Source organism: Chiloscyllium punctatum, chromosome 5 (assembly GCF_047496795.1).
Source record: "Chiloscyllium punctatum isolate Juve2018m chromosome 5, sChiPun1.3, whole genome shotgun sequence".
Taxonomy (NCBI): Eukaryota; Metazoa; Chordata; class Chondrichthyes; order Orectolobiformes; family Hemiscylliidae; genus Chiloscyllium; species Chiloscyllium punctatum.
The window spans coordinates 49088077-49111046 of record NC_092743.1 but is presented as its reverse complement, the minus strand read 5'-3'; the positions used below and the strand labels follow the sequence as shown (position 1 = coordinate 49111046).

General features: G+C 40.4%; 1 protein-coding gene across 2 annotated transcripts in view; it reads right to left on the bottom strand.

Moving 5' to 3' along the window:
* pip4p2 (phosphatidylinositol-4,5-bisphosphate 4-phosphatase 2) overlaps window positions 1-20417 on the bottom strand; it is a 94017-nt gene extending 73600 nt beyond the window's left edge. Inside the window, exon 1 of one of the 2 annotated variants that reach the window (XM_072570268.1) lies at window positions 20250-20417. In XM_072570268.1, the coding sequence (XP_072426369.1) occupies window positions 20250-20355 (106 nt within the window). In that variant the 5' untranslated portion in view covers window positions 20356-20417. The remainder of the gene's footprint in view (window positions 1-20249) is intronic. The other variant, XM_072570267.1, reaches the window with a different exon arrangement.
* Between the last annotated feature and the right edge of the window lie 2553 nt (window positions 20418-22970).

Here is a 22970-nt window from a genome sequence, read left to right as displayed (position 1 = left end):
AATTCCAATAAGGTGATAATCTCTTTCTTATTTCTCAGCTCCACCCAAATAACATCCCTGGATGAATTTCCGGGAATATCCTCCCTCAGTATAGCTGTAATGCAATCGCTTATCAAAAACTCCACTCCCCTCCTCTCTTGCCTCCTTTTCTATCCTTCCTGTAGTATTTGTATCCTAGAATATTAAGCTGCCAATCCTGTCCATCCCTGAGCCATGTTTCTGTAATTGCTATGATATCTCAGTCCCATGTTCCTAACCATGCCCTGAGTTTCCTGTTAGGCCTCTTGCATTGAAATAAATGCAGTTTGATTTATCAGTCCTATCTTGTTCTCTGCTTTGTCCCTGCCTGCCCTGACTGTTTGACTCGCTTCTGTTCTCAACTGTACCAGTTTCAAATTTATCTCTTTCCTCACTACCTCCTGAGCAGTTCTAGCAAATCTCCCTGCCAGTGTATTAGCCCCCTTCCGATTCAGATGCAATCCATCCTTCATGTACAGGTCACTTCTACCCCAGAAGAGATTCCAATGATCCACAAATGTGAATCCTTCTCTCATACACCAGCTGCTCAGCCATGCATTCATCTGCTCTATCCTTCTATTCCTACCCTCACTAGCTTGTAGCTCCGGGAGTAATGCAGGTATTACTTTCCTCAATGACCTTTTTAAATTCCTGTCTAACTTTCTATATTCTCCCTACAGAATCTCATCCTTTTCCCTATGTCTTTGGTACCAATGTACAATCATCTCCTGTTGGTCCCCCTCCCATTTGAGAACATTCTTCGATTACTCCTTCTGTTGTTTTGCAGATTAATGAACAATATCTACAGCATTATTGTCAGGATATGATCAAGATCCATTTTCTTTAACTGTCGAGTGTATTCATTCACTTCTTGTCATATTAAAGGCTGAACAATGGCACTTAGCATGGTAGGGATCTCAGGAGAAGCATCAAACTATTTAACACTTTGGGATATTTACCAACACTGCACCTTTATCTTCTGTATTGATATCTGTTCCCCAAAGTTCAGAATTGAAAAGTTTATCAATCTAACTCTTTTCATGAATTGCCCAATTATCCATCAACATGTAAAACTTGAAGATAGGGAGATAGAGCCAGAGAACCTTAACCCACCAGCTGACGGAGCTCAGGCTGTGCAGAAAACCTGTTGATTTTGGCATTCAGAATAAACCCAACATTGTGATGTAGTCTCAACAGACGTGTGCCTCATTTTAACATACGTCTGATGTTGTTTCTGACGTACTGTTTCATATACTCTCTTGAACTGAATCAACCACATTGGCATGGAAATGATCACGCAAATATTTTTGTTTATTTAGCAAATGCCAATTCCCCAGAGTCCAGCATTTGTTTCCACACTGCGCCAACTCTTGGGAGGTCAAAGAAGGCAATGACAGATGTTACTTCGAGTCTACTAAACCTGATGAAGGCTCCTCTCACAAGATACCCAAATTAGCAACTGAGGTACAAATTGCACGTTCATTGCAAACAGAGAAGAATGGAACAATAAGGCATGAAAGTGTAGCTACAGTCTATAATATCAAAGGGCATCTTTCCTGTATCACAACATGAGATGTTCAACCAGTACAGATCAAATGCAGATTTGTCAATCCAATGTTATGCAAGAAAGTGCATTTTTAACAAAATGACTAATGCTCTTAATGGGGCAAAATCTATGCTCACAATGGGAACTCTTCATCTGAAGGGTGTTCATTTTATACTGGAAACACCCGGTTATCTGAACCAGAGGCCAGCTTTCAGGCTCAAAAAGAAATCATGTCTCTGATAATATCAGTCTCATTGAAAAGCTGTTCATTCCCTGGATAGGAAAAATCCTGTTTCCAGTATCTAACCCTTCCATTCCTTAATTTCATGAAAATTATAGGTGGAAGAGGTGAAATTGTCCTTTTGGCTAAGATCAAGTGTCTGTTCTTATCAGGACAGGTGTCGAGTTGCGAGTCATCAGAGCTAGTGAAGAGATCATCACTGGATCGTGATTGGACGTTGGAGGATCGTTTGGTTGTGCTGACCTGCTCTTGGTGGATCTTCATGCTGGCTTCGGCCTAACGCCAATTCAGGGACCAGCCAACCTCAGAGCTATGACCTCGACAGCTGACCACAGCCCTGGGCAGGGGGTTCGAAACACAGTCAGGGTGACTGTGAAGAAGATTGAGGATCATACACCACTCGACCGCACCCTGTTTATCAAGAAGGTACTCTTGGGATGCTGTGGACGTGTACTGCCTGCAGGATTTCCCTGGGGCAGGCTACTTTGATGTGACCTTCAGAAGTGTGGAGCAGTGCGAACAGCTCCTGAAGGTCTTCAAGGAGAAGGAAGGGGAGCCGCTGTTTTCCATCTGGTCAGCGACCCCATTGTGTGTGCTTCCTGCGCAGAGGAATCGGGTTGTTACAATCCATATGTACAACCCTTACGTTCCAGCGGCTGATGTCCTGACCTTCCTGGGAAGGTACGTCCAAGTTGAGGAAGAAGCCACTGATGTGATCGACCCTTTGGGATCTGGACCAGTAAGCGGCAGGTCAGGGTAACTCTGAGGGCCGATGATAGTGGGAACGTCCTCCACCCACCCTCGAGCTTCGCAATTGGAGGGAGCAGAGGCTACCTGACATATGCAGGGCAGCCGAAAGTGTGCCGAACCTGCGGGAAGTCGGGACACGTGGCGGCGGATTGCAACGTGACCATCTGCAGGAACTGCAAACAGGAGGGTCACTTGACTAAGGACTGTCAGGAAGAAAAGAGCTGCAACCTGTGCGGAGAGGCGGGCCACATGTACAAGACCTGCCCAAGACGGGGGGGCCCCACTTACGTACAGATGGCTGGAGGTGGCAATGTGAGCCGTGGACCCCCAAAGACCAGTAAGGTCCACCCAGACAGCAGGGAAACGGAGTCTGGTGGCACCCAGAAAGAAGAACAGGCTGGAGTGGAGGAGGCGGCAGCCAGTGGGGAGACACAGCAGCTGATCCTAGCTCTAGCCGGGCAGATGGAAGAAATGGAGGAGGAGGAGGTAATCAAGCAGGCAGAGGAGTGGATACCTGTTAAAAACAGGAAGAGGAAATCTTGCCAAACCCCCAAAGCCTCCCAGCAAAAGGGGAAAAGACAGCTGCATGAGGGAGGGACGGACAGCTCTTCGGAGGGGGAAGATGGACGCAAAGAAGGCCATCACCACCAGAAGAGGAGACAGAGCGCCGTTGGTAAAGAGGAGGGCATTTCCTCCCAACCAGGAAACAACGGACCCCCCCCGAAGTCCACCCTCCACCCAGTGAGAACCAGGGGGTACCCACTGCCCCACAACTACAGGCAACCGAGAGCTGTGATCCTCTGACAGTCCCATTGTCAGACACAGAACTGGACAGTGAGGACCCTTGCCTTGGCTCAATGACACCAGAGCGGGTAAATGACCCCAGTGAGGAGCTGGATAGCTACCTCAGCCCAGCGAAGGTCCAGCAGTTTGTGCTTACCATGGGGATGTAGACAAGCTACCCCAGAGACAGGACAGTCAAATGGACAATGGTAACCCCATAAACTGGGGGTTAAAGAAGTTTCATTTGCTTTCATATAACAGGGGACCCACTCTTTAGGTGGGTTCCGCTGAAGCCACAGCCAAATACCAAGAGACTGGATAGTTAATAAAGGTAACTGTTAATAGGATAACTGTGAATTCGATTAATTCAATTTGTTCTTTGTAATGTAAAGACATGCAATCTATATAACTATGAACAACATGGAAAAATTGGACAAGTACCAGAGATTTATTTACATGAATAAAGTATATTTTGAAATAAAAAAAAGGTGGAATTGTAGGTGAAACATTATCCATGTAATGACATATTGCCACAGAATATGGAACCTTCAGCCAATGAAACCATACGTTTAGTACTGTATGACCTAACTTTCAGACACCCAGCTCGTGAACATGTCAAAAAGCAAATTGCTCCAGAGCAGGCAGCGTGATTTCAGAAAAGGAAGGTCATGTTTAACTAGCCTGCTGGAAATGGTCCAGAAACCACTAACAAAGCAGTGGCAAGTTATAGTTAGAGTCAGAGTTTTTACAGGAGGGAAAGAGACCCTTCAGTTCCTTTTGTCCTTCCCAGTCATCAAACATCCATCTACTCGAATCCGACTTTCCAGCATTTGGCCCATAGTATGCTACAGCATTCCAACTGCTCATCTAAATACTTTCTTTAAATGGCTTGAGGATTCCTGTCTCTACCACTATCTCAGTGAGATCCAGAACCTTATGACTCTGTGGGTGAAAAGAATTTTCTTCAAATCCCCTGTAAGTGTCCTGCAGCTTAACTTAAAACCGTGCCCTTATGTATTGACCCGTCTACTGAGGGGAAAACTCTCTCCCTACCTCCCCTATTGATGCCCGTCAGAACTGTGCACATCTCAATCTGAACTCCCCTTAACCTTCTCTGCTTGAAGGAAAACAACACCAGCCTCTCCAGTCTCTCTTCATTACTGGAATGCTCCAGCCCAGGCAACATCCCGGTGAACCCTTTCTGCACTCTCTCTCACGCAATCACATCCTTCCTGTACTGTGATGACCAGAACTTTTTTTAGTACTCCAGCTGTGGCCTAAATAATGTTGTGTTCCATCATAAACTCCCTGCTCTTGCATTCAGTATCTTGACTATTAAAGATAGTACCTCACATTCCTTGACCACCTTATCTACCAATCCTGCTGCCTTCAACGATCTATGGACCTGCATACACCAGTCTCTCTGATCATTTGTACTTTCTAGGGTCTTACATTCAACATGTACTCCATTGCCTTGTTATATCACACCTTTCAGGATAAAATTCCATTTGCACTGATCTACGTCATCCTTTATTCTAAGACTTTCCTCCTCACTATTTACCACATCACCAATTTTTGTGTTGTCTGTGACCTTTCTGATCATAGCTGACATCATTAATGTACACAAAACACAGCAAGGGACCCTGTACAAAAGCAAGCAGCAATGGACCATTTGTAACCTCAAAACATCAGGAGAACACCTCTGGAATTCTGCCTCTGTATCTTTTGTTCACTAGAAATCACATTAAGTGCTCCAGCTGGAATGGTGAAGCATTGCTATGTCAATTTCTTCACTCCTTCCACTTTCCAATCAGGTTAAGTAAAAGGAGAAACTGAGCTTTCAGGAAGCCCTCCTGATCCTGTAAACTGTTTCTGTATTGAGGATTTTAAGTGCTGAAGTTAGCTTTAACCTTTTCCCACACGAAGCAGGTTATCCTTGGCCCCTCAAATCCTATTAGTTGTATTTTCAAAAGAAGCTTTCTAACAAGGTTCCACAATTCATGCCATGGTAAGAGGCACAAAAGGAAATAAAATAAGCGATAAGGCCTATAGTTATTTACAATTGCAGCAGCCATTAAGAGTGCTACATGTGGGATATTGTTGGTCTAAGAGGATTGGCCTTTTTATTTAAAAAAAAAGAGTTGCACTGGTTCACTAAGAAATATTGGCCAGGACACTGGGAAATTTCTCAGCTGTTCACGCAATCTTGGCAAAGGGTATTTTAATCTGAATAGGCTTACAGGACCTCAGTTTAAAACCTCATCCAAACAAAACAGCTGCAGTGGGAATGCAGCACTTCCCTGATCGTACATGAATATGTAGGTAATATGCAGAAATACTGGGCTTCCCATACAGTCGATTATAACCTCTAATAGGATTGGCAGCCAATAATGTTTTGAACATAAGCTCAGATGCAGCAATGGCAACTTTGAAGCTCCAACCAAATGCTAATAGATATAAAGCTTTCTAAATCTCAGCTTTTTACTTAGCAGTGGGTGTGGCCCAAGCACCTGATGCTGTAGGCCTGAATGCTATTCTCAAAAATCTAATAGGAAGGTAAAATCTACACAGATTAGACAGTTTTCCTGTCACTGCTCTTACCCGCTCTCCTTAATCTCCTCCTCTCTCTGGTATTTCCAACCTCCTCTGCCAAGGCTATTCCCTTCCCTGTAGTCTCTCAGATATTCCTCCATACACTGCTCTCACAAGTCTGGTCTGTCGACATTATTGAGAACCAAAGTGGGGTCACCTTGAGAAAAAGGCTGGGAAGCACTGCGCTAGTTATATTACACAACCTTGTTTTAGTCAGCTACATTTTTGTGGCCTAAGGGCATTTACTTCCCTAAACTGGATATCTAGGTAACTTCATAGCATGTGCAGGAGTAAAAAAACACAGCACTAGTTTCACATCACACTTCCACATGATCTTCAATGATCTTGGAATACACAGTACATTACATCATGGCTGAGGCTTCAATGGCTAATCAAATAAATTTGGCAATAGAAGAGTCAGCAAATAGCATCAATAACATAACATGCACTTTAAAATACTACAGAATCAATAAATTGCTTGAAAATGATGTAATACATAAAAGATCCTTCACTCAGTATAACCACTTATGTTATCAATATATCCAAAAGCACTTCACAACCGAAAATTGAATTGAATTTATTGTCACGTGTACAGAGGCACAGTGAAAAGCTTTGTCTTGCGAGCAAACTGTTTCGAAACCGGCTGGTGCATGTGTTCTGGCTTCTGTACCTTCTCCCCAATGGAAGAGGTTGTAGAAAAACATTGCCAGGGTGGGATGGATCTTTGAGAATGCTGGCGGCCTTTCCTTGACAGTGGGCCTGTTAGATGGATTCTATAGATGGGAGATTGGCCTTTGTGATTGTCCAGGCCGAGTTCACCACTCTCTATAACCATCTCTGATCTTGAATGGTACAGTTGCCATACCAGGTAGAGATACATCCAGACAGAATTCTCGCAATAGTGCACTATAAAAGTTGGCAAGGGTATTCACCATCATGCCAAATTTTCTCAGCTGCCTGAGGAAGAAGAGACATTGTTGGGCCTTTGTAACCAGTGCATCCACATGAAGAGTCCAAGGAAGCTTGTTGTGGATGACCACTCCCAGGAGCTTGACATTCTCCCCTTGTTCCACCTCTGTGCTGATAACGTGTAGGGGCATAAGGAATATATTGCCGAAAGTCATTAATGATTTCCTTGGTTTTGCTGGCATTGAGAGCTAGGTTGTTCTCAGTGTGCCATTTTTCCAAGTCTTCCACCCCCTGTGTGTAGTTTGTTTTGTCACCATCTGATTACTTCACCAGAACATCACCAAAACAATTACTTTTGAGGTCTAATCACTGTTATTACACAAGTTATATACTTATATAGAGATCTCCTTTTGCCACTATCTACAGAAGGTATCCTAGGCGAAAGCGAGGACTGCAGATTCTGAAGATCAGAGTCAAAATTAGAGTGGTGCTGGCAAAGTACAGCAGGTCAGGCAGCATCCGAGGAGCAGGAAAAACGACGTTTTGGGCAGGAGCTCTTTTCCTCAATCGGGCAAGCCCGATTTTCCTGCTCCTCGGATGCTGCCTGACCTGCTATTCCAGCACCACTCTAGAAGGTATCCTGCTTATCTATACTGCCTGGCAGACTTCAGACTGATTTGAAAATTTACAGCCTGGTAAATACCATTCAAAAACAAAAGACTGTGAATAAAATGAATATGAGAGTTATTTCGTTCTACAATGTTACAGAACTCCTTTGAAAAACTATTAAGAAATATTTGTACTAGAATGAATAGCTTTGATTTTCCTGTGGCCACTTGGTCCAGTCAAATTAATTGTTCAAGTTAAGCTGGTTTATGACCTCTGAATATAAATCCATGTACCATAATAAATTTAAAACTAAATCTTGGACAAAGACCTTTCATTTTTGTTACAATCACCAGACAATGACCTCAACCTCATCAACAAGTAAAAAACTAAGTCAATTGCGAGCAAATGCTACTCAACATTTCTGGTTGTAAAAACACTAGCTTATGGCAAGGGCAGCAAGAGAAATATTCTTCCTACTTTAAGCACAACAACAATGCAGCATGACTGATGGAGACAAATATTCTAATTACAATTTCCAGCATAGGTTGATTTAACAAAATAAACACAATGACTGCAGATGCTGTAAACCAGATTCTGGATTAGTGGTGTTGGAAGAGCACAGCAGTTCAGGCAGCATCCAAGGAGCAGCGAAATCGACGTTTCGGGCAAAAGCCCTTCATCAGGATTTAACAAGAGACAGATACAAGGTACAACTGTCATCAACAGTCTTTGTTGGACCCCATATGGAATAATGTTGCAATTATGGTTGCCAAATCATAAAAATACCTGTAAAACACATGAAAGAGTATACAGGTGGGCAATGGAAATGTTTTAGGCTTCTGGAATTTAATTTATAAAAGGAACAATTAAGGAAGTTACTGAACAAAACAAAAAGTTCATTGAAAGGAGGATCATAAGGAGGTAAAAGGTTACAACATAACTGCAACTGAATTTGAGCAAGATTTAATGATGACCTTAGAATCACTTTAATAACTTTTTATAGAACACTGACATATGGGATGTTTATATAATACACATGCTAACAGCAGCTGTTAACATACTTCAAGTTGATATGCAGTAATTTTCAAGTCAACAGATTCACAATTGAGGCATTACCACTTACAAGCTTCTTACCAGAAATTCAATGACTAACTTAGAAAGGCAGTAACAGGAAGGAAATCTCAAAGGAATGTGGTTTACCAGATAGGGCTACAATATTGTGATACTGGTTAATATCCAACCCATACTCCTATCAAGACTAACTCTGCTGTAGGAGAACAGAGCACTGCAATTACTCACTCAGGTTCTGAAATTCCCTCCCTGAATCTTTCCACCTCACTATCTCCCTGTCCTCTTTTGGGTTCTGTTAACTTTTTTTTGGACAACACTGTTATCTCCCTCTTTGGCTGACTGTCCATATTTGTCTCAGAACTCCTCTGTTGAGTACCTTTTGATGCTTGTTAAAGGCACAACATAAACAGAGTGTTTAACATACATTTTGTTTGACTGAAATCAATTCAATATCAATACTCAAAAATCAGATCACCATTTGCAAAACGAAATCAGCAAAAATAGTACAATTTTCATATATTGCCTTAATTGGGTGGATTAATTAGTTGCTTTTGTCTGACCAAACAGGTTGCTTTAAGACCCTGAGCTATTTCAATATCAGGCCTCATAAAAATTAAGATGCTGACTGCCTGCATAAAACATTCCATTGTTCTGATCTGGGAACATAAAATCCTTCAAGGCAGCCGATTCTGAAGGGCTTGGAGCAGTGACATTAAAAGGGAGGATAGCAAACATTCGACACAAAGAAATGAGGCAGTTCCTACTACTGGAGCCTTTTCTATAAGAGATATGGTAACATGAAGATGAAATTGGAAAGCTTTAGTACCCAAATTTACAAGCAACTATTATGAAAATGAATACCAAAACCAGCTTCACTCATAGCAAAATCCTGCACATGCTAGAAACAGAATAAAAACAGAAATGTCTGGAAAATGAGAAGACTAGGCGTGACTAACGTCAGACAAAATGACCTTCCATCAGAAACCACATGCAAAATATAACTTTTGAAGAAGGATCTGAGGTTCTAAGCAAGGGCCACTGGACCTGAAATGTTAACTCAGCTTTCTCTCCACAAATGCTGAGTTTATCCAGCAATTTCTGTTTTGGCTTTAGATTTCCAGCATCCACAGTTCTTTCAGTTTTTTGAAAAATATTATGGACTGGAAATGTTAACTCTATTCTTATTTCCTCCAGATACCAACTGATGACTTTCACCAGATTATTTTTTTGTTTTGATTTCAAATCAGCAGCATTTTCTGTGATAAAATGGGAGCAATATTTAGCATTATTTGGACTTTGAATTTTAAAGAGAAATAGATCGGTGCTTTACTGTTTTAAAAAGAAAAACCAGGCAGTAACAGGTACAACTGAAGTAAAGAGTTTCTGAGGCAATATAACTTCAGTTCAGTGACTTGCTGGATATCTGTAGGGTTAATAGATTGAAAATTTACTGGTGCATTTAGGAAAAACAAATCTTAGGTAACTAGGTTTTGCTTTAGACACAACTTCAAAAATAAAAGAAATTCAGTTCAGAAAGGACAACAGCTTACTCCTTGCAGGAGTTCAGGTTTTATTTCAGAAGAGAAAAGTTATTTTGTTTCTTTAAATTTGTGAAGCTTCCAAGCTGAAGGAGTTGGTATAGAAGTCTTCAAGTTGTCAGACCTGAAGACATGTTTAGGCCAACTGACTTAGAAAGAAAACTGTTCACACCAGGAAAGAAGTTGTTCATCTGCCTCAACCAGAGAAGGAGACCTGAAAAGAGTCAATTAATAAAGAAATTAAACAGTCGAGATAAGATGATAGTTCTCTGGAAGCTATGCATCTGTAATGAATATTGACTCAAATTTTATTTTCTACTTGCATGGAGCTCTTTCTCAACTACCATTTATATAACATTTTTCCCCTTTCTGAGATAAACTAATGTTCTCTTGCCAAAGGACAGTTTCAGCCTTATGTGAAAGTATCTGTGCATGACCCACATTAACCAACTACAAAAGTTAAACTTATGATCTATCAAGCCAGATTTCATTCTGGGATCTGTGCCCAGTGTTACAATCAGCTGGAATCACATTTCTTTTTGTGTTTTGCTTAATTCACTGTCAATTCTTCCTCTTGCATGGCCTCCTTGAAAAAAAGTGTGCACTATTTTCTTTTGTCTTTTACCCTGTTGATGTTCATTGCTGTTCATCTCCTATGCTGTATTCACTAAAATGTTTTCTCACAAATACCTTTCTTTTCAAAGCAAGTGTTTCAGTCTTCAGACCACAGATTTTTCTTATTATAAATTAAGGATCAATTCAATAATATAAATTCCCATTTCTCAATATTTATTTTCATATTTGGTAGGTAGAATGAAGAACTTGTAACAGCAACAACAGCAAAAATGAGAATGATTTGAAGTTAGTTACTATGCCACCTGACTCCAGTGTGCATATAATCCGACTTGCTTCCAACAGGAACTCTGGCTACCTATCCAAAATCTGAACAAGTGGTTAAGTTCCAAGTCAGTGCAACTAATTTATTCGTGAGCAGTGTGTCCAGCTTTGGTTCCACACTTTAGGAAGGATTTCAAATTATTGGAGAGAATGCACAAAAGATACATAAGAATTGTCCCAGGGATGAGATTTTTAATTATATAGTAGATGAGAGGGGTTGGAACTGTTCCTTTTGAAAAAGTGAAGGTTGAGAAGAGATTTGATGGGGGGGCATCAAGATTATGAGGGGTCTTGATGGAGTGGATTGAGCAACTGTTTCTGTTGCTATCAGGATTGAGAACAAGAGGAAATAGATTTAAGGTAATCGACAAAAACAGCAATGGTGACACAAGGGAAATGTTTTCAGACAGCAAGTAGTTAGGATCTGAAACTGCCTGACATTGTGATGGAAGCAGTTTCAATTGAGGCGTTCAAGAGGGAATTGGATTGTTATCTAAGAGGGCAGGAAGTAAACTGCTTCCGAGACTGGTGCACACAAAGGGCTGAATAGTTTCCTTCTGTTGGAATAATTCTGAAAGTCTGTGATGAGGTTTATCTCAATACTGCTCTAACCTCCGATACAAACTGGATGCAACTCGATGGATAGAAATGTCTGATGAAACTCTTATAAAAAAGTTATAGCTGCATAACAATGAACGAGTTATAAAATCGAATGGAAATTGACTTTCTTTTAAGATCTAAATAACTTAATAGTATTTCCCATCTGTTTTTAATTACTTGAAAATAGTTTGCAATAAGACATGCACTTATACTATATCTGGTCCCCTTTGAAGACATTTACTCTAACTCAATTTAGTTTACAGCTTGGTCTGGCAAAACTTAAGAGAATCTTTTTGTTGCAAAGGTACATTCAGAGCACTTGCCCAACGAGGGAAGATTTACTACTGAATCTAGAAATGAGGAATAAGCCAGATCACATAAAAGTGAGGGAACATCTCAGTAAAAAACACCTCAATTAATTTGTTTTATCACAACAGATTTGTCGGAAATGAGCACACAAAGACAATCAGGGTAATCAATGGGAGAAAGCAGATGTTAAGGAGCTAAAACAATAAGAAAAATGAAATCAATAACAAATATTATCAAACCAACAATGCAAAGTTGCAGCAAAATAAAATTAAGCCGTATTCAATGAAGGCCATGAAAATATATTCTGCTTAAAATAGAAACAAACACTTTAAGAAACCAACCTGATGGAATAAAGACATTCGGAATAAACGAAGGCAAAGAATGATGCTGAAGGTGGATAGCAGGGGAGACAATGATAAATGAGAAAGTAGACAGATTTGGGAGCAAAGTCAAAAAGAATTCAGAACGGCAAAGAAGAACAAAAGAGTAAAATATTCCACTGCCACAAAGTCAAAGAAAAGGAAGCTGGGACAGGAATAAGGACACCAGATGATAGATAGGATAACCTGCTGCAAAGATGTAACATCTCTGAACAAGGTGATTAGAAAAATAGGATAAAAATCATGACAGTGAAATGACAGGAAAGTGACTAAGTACTCAGCTTCAGTATTTATCTGTGAAACAGATCAGGTAGGTGAAAAATGGGAAGATGAGAGTCGTAATAATATTATTTAAAAGGTAAAGAGGAAATGTTTTAAAAACGTATCCCTCCCACTCACCCCAGTATTTCTAAAACATTCTTAGAGCCTGCTCCTTTCTTTGTAAAGCAATAAGAAAGCTGACTGCTAATATGTACCTATTACCATTTGGAGATTTCTCCATTCTTCAGTATCTGTTTTAAAAATGCAATATCGAACCTCAGTCTTTTCTCATTCACACATTTTGTTGAATGTACATGATCCAATTGTTATCCATGATTGATGTAGCACTCAATAGCTATCAGTGTTACAATCCCTCCGATTCTTTTGCTGAGAAAAAAGAAGTGCCATATCTACCACCTCGATAAGAGCAAGAGTTTCTACTGCCTAACTTCTTACTATTTTCTGATCTTTTTAGCTTGCCAAGCTGAAAACTAACATTACTCTCCCTCTCAAAAAGAACACTATAGACTTTTCTTCACTTGAGAACCCATCAAAGAGATTTGCATAATAGCACCACCAAATCCAATAAATTTCATGATCATGGAATCTACTCATGATGGCAATTTCAAACAATATTGGTTTAATCTTTTCAATATTTTGTTCACCTGAATAATATTTTCCAAGTTGGGGTTCTCTTATTGTGCTCAGCCCAAAAACCTCAAAATTAGCATCTGACATCAGCTTTGAGCGCCCAACCAATTCCAATGTCCAATGAGGCTTTGTAATTCTTTCATCTCAGTTTTGAAATCATTGCCACTTTTCATGAGGCCATTCTTTGGCTAACTGGAAAGGAGCTAACGTTTTAGAAATAAAATTGCTGATACAAAGCAGCACTCAGTCCATTCTGCCAAATTTCCAGTCTCATGTACTTAAAAAGCCCAGAAGAAGCCTGACTTCCAATTTTGAATACTTCTTTAAGCCAATTCATGATAATGGTTTCACCCAACACAAAACAAATCATTTACATGCACCAGAAAAGCACCTACAAGCTGCCGCTCATGACACCAGTAAAATCTCTGCTTTCAACTGGAAATACTCCAACTTTAATAAATCAGCCATTTCTGAGAAATACCAAACTCATTTAGGCCACATACACATTTATTTAATTCCCAGGTGTCTCCACTGAGTTTGGCAGCTTTTTTGGAGAACAAAGGAAGCTGTAATATCAACTGATTTATATTCTTAAGTATTTGTTGCTCACAAAGGCAAAAACATCTTAAATGGCTTTTTCTGCCTAGGCAAACTGACTAATATCTCAATCCTGCATTTTTTCTTCGAAATCTTGTACCACTAACCTAGCTTTGGCCTTACAAGTCCCATCAGGAGACACATTCTTTCCAAGCATATCTATCTGTGAGATAGGGTTGACTGTCCCCTATCTGGCACCTCTGTGTAAACTCAAACTCTATCCAGCTTTGGAACTGTTGTTATTAATTTGTCTAATTTTTCCATAGCCACTAAAAACTTCCCAATCCCACTGGCTTACATTTCTGGTGATACTCTAGTTATGTAGTACGTTTCCTGACCTCGTTTAGAACATAGAACAATACAGCGCAGAACAGGCCCTTCGGCCCTCGATGTTGCGCCGACCTGTGAACTAATCTAAGCCCATCCCCCTACACTATCCCTTTAGCTATGTCCTTTATCTCATTCTGTTCTGTTATTCTCTCCTGGCAATGGGATATTTTTGGCTCTTGCCTTACCATTAGCCAAGCTGTTCCAGAACATCAACATTGGCACCTAACCAAACAAGTGGAAAACTGTGGGTACATTCTGATTGTCCAAGTAGAAAGCTTTGTCATTTTCATATCCCATTTTATCTACATTTTTTCCCATTGTTGTCCAACTTAATACGTCTTTCACTGGATAATACGTTGCTCCTATTAAAGTGATTTATGAAGAATTACTACTCTTTTTTTAAGGATTTTAGTGGCATAATTTGCAAATCTGAAACATTTGATGAATTTGAGCACTCCACTTTGTACTAACCCTTATTACTCAGAGTCTGGGTATCACTTTGGGCTCTCCATTCCACACACTGCAGACATAAATCCGCTGTATAACACTGCACAATGAAAGTTTCTGCCACTATGACATTCTTCACTGGACTGAAACTTCTTGTGATCAATACAACTCCCTCTCTTCAAAGTCTGTCTCGATATTCTGTTATATGTTTAGTTTCAAAATACTTTATTGTACTAATTGGTACAGTTTGTGGTATAATGATACTTTAAATCACACAAAACATTGAACTGACTATGTCCTAGGCGTTATTAGGGGGTCATTCTTTTATTCTAAGTGTCACATTTTTGTTTCTCAAAATTGTCTTTGTTTCTCTTTGCTAAAATTCTTCAATACTGTTGGCTACAACCTGTATTTAACCTGTTAACAACACGCCCTCCGTTTTCAGTCATATGGCCAATTGTCACATTTGCTCAATGAACACTTCTAAAATAGGAATACTCCATGTAGTGCTACCGACATTTGTTCTAGCAGTTTGCGCTTATCTGTGAGTATAACTCATGCCAAAACGTGATGTATGATACTTTAGCAAAGTGTAATAACCTAAGTGCCAGCAGCTTGAGGAATATCCAAATAGTATTTCTGCAGTCTTCATATACTGAAAAATCAACTGAACTGAATCAAGAACACTTCCAAGGAACTTTCTTCACTCTTTCCAAATTTGTAAAAAATCTGACCGTGCTAAAATCTAGTCAACATGCCTTTGTGCGTGGGAAATCATGTCTCACAAACTTGATTAAGTTTTTTGAAGAAGTAACAAAAGAGGATTGATGAGGGCAGAGTGGTAGACATGATCTATATGGACTTCAGTAAGGTGTTCAACAAGATTCCCCATGGTAGACTGGTGAGCAAGGTTGGAGCTCATGGAATACAGGGAGAACTATCCATTTGGATACAGAAGTGGCTCAAAGATGGAAGACAGAGGGTGGTGGTGGACGGTTGTTTTTCAGACTGGAGGCCTGTGACCAATGGAGTGCCACAAGGATCGATGCTGGGTGCACTACTTTTTATCATATATGTAAATGATTTGGATATGAATATAGGACGTTCAGTTAGTAAGTTTGCAAATGACGCCAAAATTGGAGGTGGATGTGGACAGCGAAGAAGGTTCCTCAGATTACATAGGGATCTTGATCAGAGCGTCCAATGGGCTGAGAAGTGGCAGATGGCGTTAATTCAGGTATATGCAAGCTGCTGCATTTTGGGAAAGCAATTCTTAGCAGGACTTATACACTTAATGGTAAAGTCCTAGGGAGTGCAGCTGAACAAAGAGACCTTGGAGTGCAGGTTCACAGCTCTGTGAAAGTGGAGTCACACGTAGATAGAATAATGAAGGCGGCGTTTGGTATGCTTTCCTTTGTTAATCAGGAGTATTAAGTACAGGAGTTGGGAGGTCATGTTGCGGCTGTGCAGGACATTGGTTAGGCCACTGTTGGAATATTGCGTCTCCTTCCTATTGAAAAGATATTGTGAAACTTGAAAGGGTTCAGAAAGGATTTACAAGGATTTTACCAGGGTTGGAGGATTTGAGAACTTGTCAAAAGCCTTACTGAAGTCCACAGATGACATCAACTGCACTACCCTCATCTACAAAACGTAGTCACCTCCTTGAAAAATTCAATCAAATTTGTGAGAAATGATTTCTCCATTACAAAGCTACCCTTGATTAATCCTCACCTCCACAGAGGAAGATATATAAAACTCCCAAGAATACTAGAGAACCAAGGAGCTAGCAAGAAAGCTGAACTAAAAGAAATTAGTACCATGAAGAAAGCAGTACTGGCTAAAAAAAAACCAGGCTGAAAGTCAATGAATACTTTGCACCTGCTGTTATGCACCTGTGTACTGAAAGAGATAGCTATAGAAATAATGAGTTGATCATCATCTTCCAAAATCTTTGGATTTTGGAATGGTACTTATACATTGGAAGGCAGCCAATGTAACATCACTGCTTAAGAGGAGGAGGAGAGAAAATGGGAACGACAGAACTCTCAGCCTTCAAATAAAAAAGGGGGAAACTACCAGAATCTATTATAAAGGATGTGATTACAGGACACTTGGAACATCACAGTAGGATTGGGCAGAGTCAACATGGACTTATGACGGAGGCATCATGTTTGGCTTACCTCAGTTTTTGAAAATGTAAATAGCAAAACAGACAAGAGGCAAAAAGAAGTTCAGGTGGCATATTTTAATTTACAGAAGGCTTTTGAAACGATCCCATCCAGTGGTTAGCGAGCACAAATTAGAGTATACATGGGATTGGGGGTAATACATCAGCACAAGTTAGTTGACAGACAGCAAACAGAATAGGAATAAACAGGTAATTCTCAGGTTGGCAGGCTCTGACTAGTAGAGTATCATAGCAACCCAATAATTCACAATCTATATCCACAATTTAGACACGGGGACAAGGTGTTACATTTCTGATGATAAAAACTATAGGGTAATGAGTGTTTGAGGATGGAAAACAGCATTGAGAAGAATGGGCAAGAACATAGCTAATGGAATCCAATAAGGTAAAATGTTAAAAAATCCAGAAACGTAGAATATAGTGAGAGTTAGAAAAGGTTGATGCCTAAAGTGACTGATGTCTTTGTTGAAGAGTCACTGCAAACCAACTCACAGGTGCAACAAGTAATTACAAAGGCAAAAAGTGTGCTGGCCTTTATTGCAAGAGGTTGAGGCTCAAGGAAGAAAGAAACCTTGCAACAATTACAGTGTCTAGAATCCTGGTGACCCCATACCTAGGAGTGCTCTGTACACTTTGGATTCCTTACCTAAGGAAGGGTGTGCTTGCCATAAAGGAAGTGCAACAAGGTTCACCAAAGTGATTCCTGGGTGGGCAGGAAAGATTTCGGAGGCTGGGTCTATATTCCTTAGAGCTTAGGACAATGAGAACTGCTCTGTTTGCAGCATACAATATTTTTACAGGTGTGACAAGGTCGATGCACGAAGGCTCCCTCTCATTGGAGTGTCTAGAACCAGCAGACAGACTCAAAATGAAAAGTAGGACATTTTGGACTGAGATGAAGAGGAATTTCTTCAGAGAAGATGACAAGTCTTTGGGTTCTCTGTATCAGCAGATTGTGGAGGTTCAGCCGCCAAGTACATTGAAGGCAGAACAATAGGTTTCTGTACATTTCTGAGAACAGGGATTGGAATGTCATTCAAACTTAAGGCTAAGTTCCCCTTCCCATTACAATCTTGATTTATTTAAAAATGTGTCCATACTATTTTTTACATATTTAAAAACACTGGAAGCATAATAATTCTTGAAAGAACAAATTTAAAATGAGAATGTCAGCAAAATAATTGACATTTCATTTTGGAAATTTATCTCCAATGCAGGGCAAAAATGAAGAGAAACACATTAATAAGCTTTAATGTGGATAAGAATAATCTCAATACATTTGCAGCTTCTCCTTAGTACTGACGCAAACAGAATGGATTATTTGCTGTTAACCCTCATGTACCTACGTGTGGAAGATAATAGCACAGGAAAAAATGACTAAGACATGACTCCAGCCATTTTGCATTCAACATCCATTAGCGAGCGAACAATTGAAGGAAGCTCACACCTGAATAAAAGGTTTATTTTTAAAAACAAAGTAACAACAATGCAGAAGCAATGCAGTAACATTTTTCTGCTCACTACACTGGGCTCACTTCCATCACTTCTCGATATCATCAATGTTAAGTGAACACCTAGGGTTGCTAGTTATGGAGCAGCAAACAGAAGAAAGTTCAAAAGGTCAGGAAGAAGATTTGTAATATAATTTATAGGCCATATTTGTTCTTTCAGATCCTTACAGGATTCCATGGACACTTCTACTATTGTCTTTATTTATTTTTGCACCCGCACAATTGGAAATTTGTCATTAGAGGGATTTGAAAGCAAAGCATAAATAAAGGAATACCAAATACATGAAACTGCACAAGAAGTACTCTATCCCCAGCACAAACACATCAACATTTACAGATTACAGGAGAATGCTTAGTTTCAGTAGATATGTACAGCACCCCCAACTCCAAAGGCAAGTTGTGACAAGATATGTAGGGGAGCCTGTGCTACCATTATGCTAAGTAGCACTTCCAATGTATCCTAATGACAAGGTATCATACTTTCCACAACATTATATTGAAGAAAACATGTCAGAGTGATCAAACAAAATGTGATGCGTTTGTGTAACAATATTTGCAGGTATTATAATGGCTGCCTGTCAGCAACTGGAAAATGAGAGATTAGTCAGCAGAAAGACAAACTCAGCTGTTGCACCTCTTCTACAGTTGACTAAAAGTAGTCATCTGTGACCTTTATGCATGTCTTCCCTTGTTGGCTAACAGTGTTGTGATGAATCTAATGGGAGTGGTGTTGTGGGTAATTAGAGAACAACCCACTCCGCTTTGGCATCTGTCAAAGATACAATCCGTCAGGAAAGGATCACGTCCGAGACAGCTTTCATTCATGCACATATGGGACTTCCTTTCGCCATGTTGTTTATCAATTTTAATCTCAATTTTTCACTTGGGTCCCAAAGTCTTGCGCACTGTACAACTGTGTTCGGCTTTGCAACCATGTCAATGTCATTTACAGCTCTGATTTCAAGTATCTACCTTTCAGTGAACTCTTTCCAATATCTCCTTTCTTGCACTCCTACTTTCTTCATAAATGAAGACCGAGGAATTATTTTTCTACATTAAAAAGGCGCTATGTAAATGCACGGCTTTTTAAAAAGAAAGATTCTGACAAGGTTTGTAACGATTCGTACCCATTTTGAGTTGGCTCACCACAGTTTAAGCCTCTAAATGAACAGTGCAATTTCAAGTTAAGAGGAAGCGCTGCACACTGAAGAAACAGCTAAACATTTCTAATGCACTGTTAGGTTGTATGCATAAAAATAAAAGGAGGCTATTTATGGATGCAACCCACCCCAGCCTGTGTTGTCTTATTCAGCGCACGATTTCACAAGCAAGGTCGCTCTCCAGAAAATATCTTATGACTCTGCTTGAAAATCTCAGCGCGATCGAAAATCGCCTTTAATCTGAAACCCTGGGAGGGCGGGCGCTGCATAAACGCTTCAGACGCTGCTTTGTAAAATTGTAATTTTTTGGGGGGGGGGGGGGGAGAGAAGAGAGAGAAAGATCTGTTATTCATGTGCTAAATCCATCACGAACGTATTCACAATGGAAAGAAAGAAGTTCTGAAGGAGCCCTGCCTCAGTCGTTAGCACAACAACGTTAATGCAAAACCAGAAAGCATTGGCTGACATCGATAACGCTGACTTGCATTTCTGGTTTTGTCCCCCAACAGCCTGCAGATTGGCTCGGTACAGGAACATCTGCAGTGAGCGCTGTACGCAGCAACGCAACGCTGGGGTTAACTGCTGCACAACGAATATCGAGCGGGTATTCCCCTCCTGCAGTTCTGCTATGGAAAGCTTTCCCATTTTAAAGAATGGTTTTGCTTATTGCTGACATTGTTGCAATCTGATGCAGACGAGCCACTGCCGGCCTTGCAGACAACTGAAAGCTTCCTCACCGCACAAGCTTTCATTATGAGTGCATTTTTTTTTGGTTTCAACAGTACCAACAAAAAAGGCTTCTTTATTCTCAAATGGGCATTTTTTAAAGATTTGTGCAATAAAGGCAGACGCACTCACCCCGAGGACTAGGTTCCTCGACGTACAGAGGCGTTGTAGGAGTGACATTGCCAGAGTTATTTCCTGAGAGCAGCGGAGAGCGTTCATCCAACCCTTTATCAGCCATGACTACAGCCCCGGGCCGCAGAGCAGAGAATGAAATCAGAGAGAGAGAGAGAGGGGGAGAGGAACTCTTCACCAAGTGGGGAGGAGCTTGGTTAAGTCACGAGGAGAAAAGAATAGGATTTGCAGAGGAATAGACGAGGGGGAAGAGTGTAGCTTGAAACAAAAGGGAAGCTCACATATTTGTTGCAGGAAGAGACCATTCGGCCCATTCTGTCTATCAGCGCTGCGCAAGCTTTTCCTTTTCATAATGATTCACATTCGTCATGAATACCTCCAGTGAACTTGCCCCCACCACACACACAGGCAACATATTCCACATTTTGAACACTTTTGCCAATGATTCTCTCCCTGTCTCCATTGCTTCTTTTGTCAATTACATTAAATCTGCATCTCCTCACTCTCAATCTTTCTGCCTGTCGAAACAGTCTTTCCCAATCTGCTCTGTCCGCCCTTCGTGGTTTTGAATATTTCTGTTTAATGGCCTCTCAACCTTCCCTTCTCCAAAGAAAATACTCAATTTCTCTGACCTATCCACATAACTAAAGTTCCTTACCTGGAGATTCAGGGAAGCGATTTCTCCAAGCCATGATTTCAGTTCATTTCTCAGAAATGGACAACAGAACGTGCAAGCTTATGCCGCCCATCACAATATGATTTCCTGAATAATTTTGGTTTTGTTAGCATCACTTTCCACTTCAACTTTAACAGCTTATATTGTGATAACAACACAATGCAAAGACAACATACTGATGTTATAAATCTGAAATAAAAACAGAAAAACCTGCGAACAGCAATTCGGGGCAGCATCAGTGGAGAGGGAGAGAGCCATGTGCTAGCTTTCAAAAGAGAACACTCATGTTTACCTTGTTGCACCAGGTGCAGAGATCCTAGTGTGGTAAGCTTCTCCCACTTGAAGTCAATATCAAAACTCAGAGATGAAATTTCCATAGTGTTTTTTTTGTTGAGCTTCCTTTAACAACCATGAGAGTGCATCCCAGACCTGTATTCTCATTGGAGGTTTGTTTGATAATTAAACATGTATCAGACATTCTCGTTGTATGGTCAGCCCAACTCAGCTTCCAAAGTCCGTTCGTGTGAAAGCTGTTGAATGTCTTGGAAAGTTGCTGGTAGACAGTCTAAGTCTAACATGAGAAGAGAGCATGGTAGGTAGAATCCTCAGTGGACTTACTCCTCTCGCCACAGACAAATGTTTAAAGCTTGCTGATGGCTACACTTACATTGGTAATTCCTGTATTTGTCACTATCAATATATACAGCTTGTGAGAGCATGCTTGAGATGTGAACATGTCCACTGCATGTATGTTCTATCCATGAATGAAACCTTGAGCCAGAGATATTGCTTTCCTGGATTAGGTTGGTAAAAGATCAACTAGGAGAAAGTGAGGACTGCAGATGCTGGAGTACCAGAGTTGAAAAATGTGGTGCTGGAAAACACAGCACCTCCTGTGCCTCGGATGCTGCCTGGCCTGCTGTGTTTTTCCAGCACCACATTTTTCAACTTAGGTTGGTAAAAGACTACACTTTTCTTCATGATGATCATAAGACTGAAACTATTGCATGCTTTGGAAAACATATGCATGCTACATTGCATTCTCAGCTCTGAATCTTCAACTTGTGCATCAACATGGGCAAACAGGAAATTGTGAAGCATAACCTTGTCAGCTTTGCCTGGTGTCATCTCAGAGTGAGCAGATTTCCATCCATGCAATACTTAATGTCTGGACCACGACTATGAATGGCATCAGAGAGCATCAGAGATGGTTAATGTTAGCCCTATTTAACTCCATTAGTGGCTGGGAATTGGTCAGAAGATTCACTGTGATCTAGGATATGTATGAGCATGCCTTCATGGAACTGTCAACAATTATGATGATGATGATGAACTATGACAATTAGAATTGTTAGGTTTTGACCGGTTTGGACATGATGGGCTGAAGTGCCTTTTTCAGTTTTGTGGATTTCTATGACTCTATGATTTTCATAGAGGAACCGTCTGTTTTCATTAGCTTCCAGGTGAATCACCACAAGTCACCTTTAATTCGGCTACTTATGAAGAAATCTCACAGATAATCAAATGCTGAAGCAATAATTTAAACTTTATTCAGACCCCTCAAGTAAGCAAGTATAAACCTGTGACCCAACTTAGCTATTACTTGATTAATGGTGAAATCTGGCCAATTTTCAACTAAAAGTCATCTGTCTCTGGAATTTTCCAGGGTTCAGTCCTTCTGCAGTGTTGTTCTTTGAAGTTCTGCTGTTAAGTTGTTCTGGCATTGGATTCTTATACAATTTTCTCTCTTCCAAGTTTGCAATGTGACCTTATAACTATCCTTTTGATTCTTTCATTCACAACATTGATTATGCTTTTCGTGAATTCAAGTCTGCAGCTTGCCTTCTTATCAAAAATAACTCCTTTGCTCCTTGTTACATTCGGAGTTAGCTGTTCGTTTAAAGCACAGCTTTCTTCTACAATTAACCCCTTTGCCTCAGAACTTTACTTCTGCAGGCAGGTCTAATTGCCCATTTGTCATGAAGCATCAGATTATCAAATAAGTCTTATCTTCCCTATCCCAGGAAACAGCTTGTTTATGTTGT